This window comes from Eulemur rufifrons, chromosome 8 (assembly GCF_041146395.1).
Source record: "Eulemur rufifrons isolate Redbay chromosome 8, OSU_ERuf_1, whole genome shotgun sequence".
NCBI classification, from domain to species: Eukaryota; Metazoa; Chordata; class Mammalia; order Primates; family Lemuridae; genus Eulemur; species Eulemur rufifrons.
Window position 1 is genome coordinate 102,341,541 of NC_090990.1, and position 1,247 is coordinate 102,342,787.

Consider the following 1,247-nt stretch of genomic DNA (forward strand, 5'->3'; position numbering starts at 1 on the left):
GCTTGGGCCCAGACTTTCCCCAGAGGTACAATCCTTTGGCAGCTGTGGTTTAATATCCTAAATTCAGTAAATTCAGCTAGTTTGAATTATCATAGGGACTTGGGGTTAGCAATTGTTCCACATCTACCTTCTCACACCTGGCACTCGAGCCAAGTTGAAATTCACGCCATTGGCAGGTACCACGGTTGCCATGCGTTTGTTTATGATGGATCTTCCACTGGGATGATTTTTCTTCCTTACTCTACCCAGATAATTGAGAAATACAAATAAATTAGTTTCCTTAAAATTATATTTGTTAATCCACATGTTTCAGTCTGGAGTGTCCATTGCTTCTCCCACTGGATTATAAACTTCTTTAGAGCAGAGGCAAATCTCCCACTTTTAAACACAGAGGCCAGGACACAATAAGTACTCAACAAGTGTTTATTGCATTGTAGCCTTTGATGCTAGAATCATGCAATGACATGGGTTGATGGCTATGAGGCTGCTGTGAATGGGGACACAAATCCCAAAACACTTGCCTCTTTCAAAGGCTATCAGCTGTCTTAGGAAGAGAGGAGGAGGAACAGCATCCACCTGGGGGATCTGGGTACATCTGAGCAGGGGCCTCCAGAACTCACAGAAGTCAGGGAAGGGGGGGTGGGTGAGAGAGGGCAGCAGCAGTGTAGCTCAGCCTAGCTCAGGAAGTGTTTCCTAGCCCAAATGAGACGGTGAGGGCTTCGAATGGGAATTAGTACACATTAGTACACGAGGCTGGGGTGGGGAGAGAGCAGCTGCACCTGTGCCCCCAGTCCTCTGGGCCCAGTCGCCTTAACACTCCTCCTCTTTGCAGTGGTAGACTGTGCCTCCACTGAGGCAGCGGGGCTTTCGGCGGCGAGTTCTCCTAGAGCAGGTGGGGCTCTGAGCCTGGGTCCTTTGGGAACTGGAATGGCAGCCTCTTGAACAGGGAGCACCACAAGGAGCCAGACAGGGGTTTGGGCATTGGGGAGGGGAGCATTTGGGAGCATTTGAGGGCTCCCAAGATTGCTGCTTCTGCTGTGACATTGCTCTGCCAACAGGTTGAATCTAGAAAGCAAAAGACCATGCTGTTACATCAGGGACTGAGGCAGCTTGGGTATCTATTTCTCTTCTCCATGAGCTGAAGCTGTCAAAAGTGGAGACTGGCATTTACAACCTGCTGAGATAAAAATGGATTTGAAAGGGCTAATCATTTGGGGAGTAAATCCTGAAGGGCATTCCCAGGGGAC

General features: G+C 49.0%; 1 protein-coding gene across 1 annotated transcript; it reads right to left on the minus strand.

Annotated features, from left to right (window-relative positions):
• Positions 1-693: 693 nt before the first annotated feature.
• Positions 694-1,044, minus strand: LCE6A (late cornified envelope 6A). Its single transcript, XM_069479232.1, is given in 1 exon segment — positions 694-1,044. A coding segment is annotated over 1 exon segment (351 nt).
• Positions 1,045-1,247: the final 203 nt, after the last annotated feature.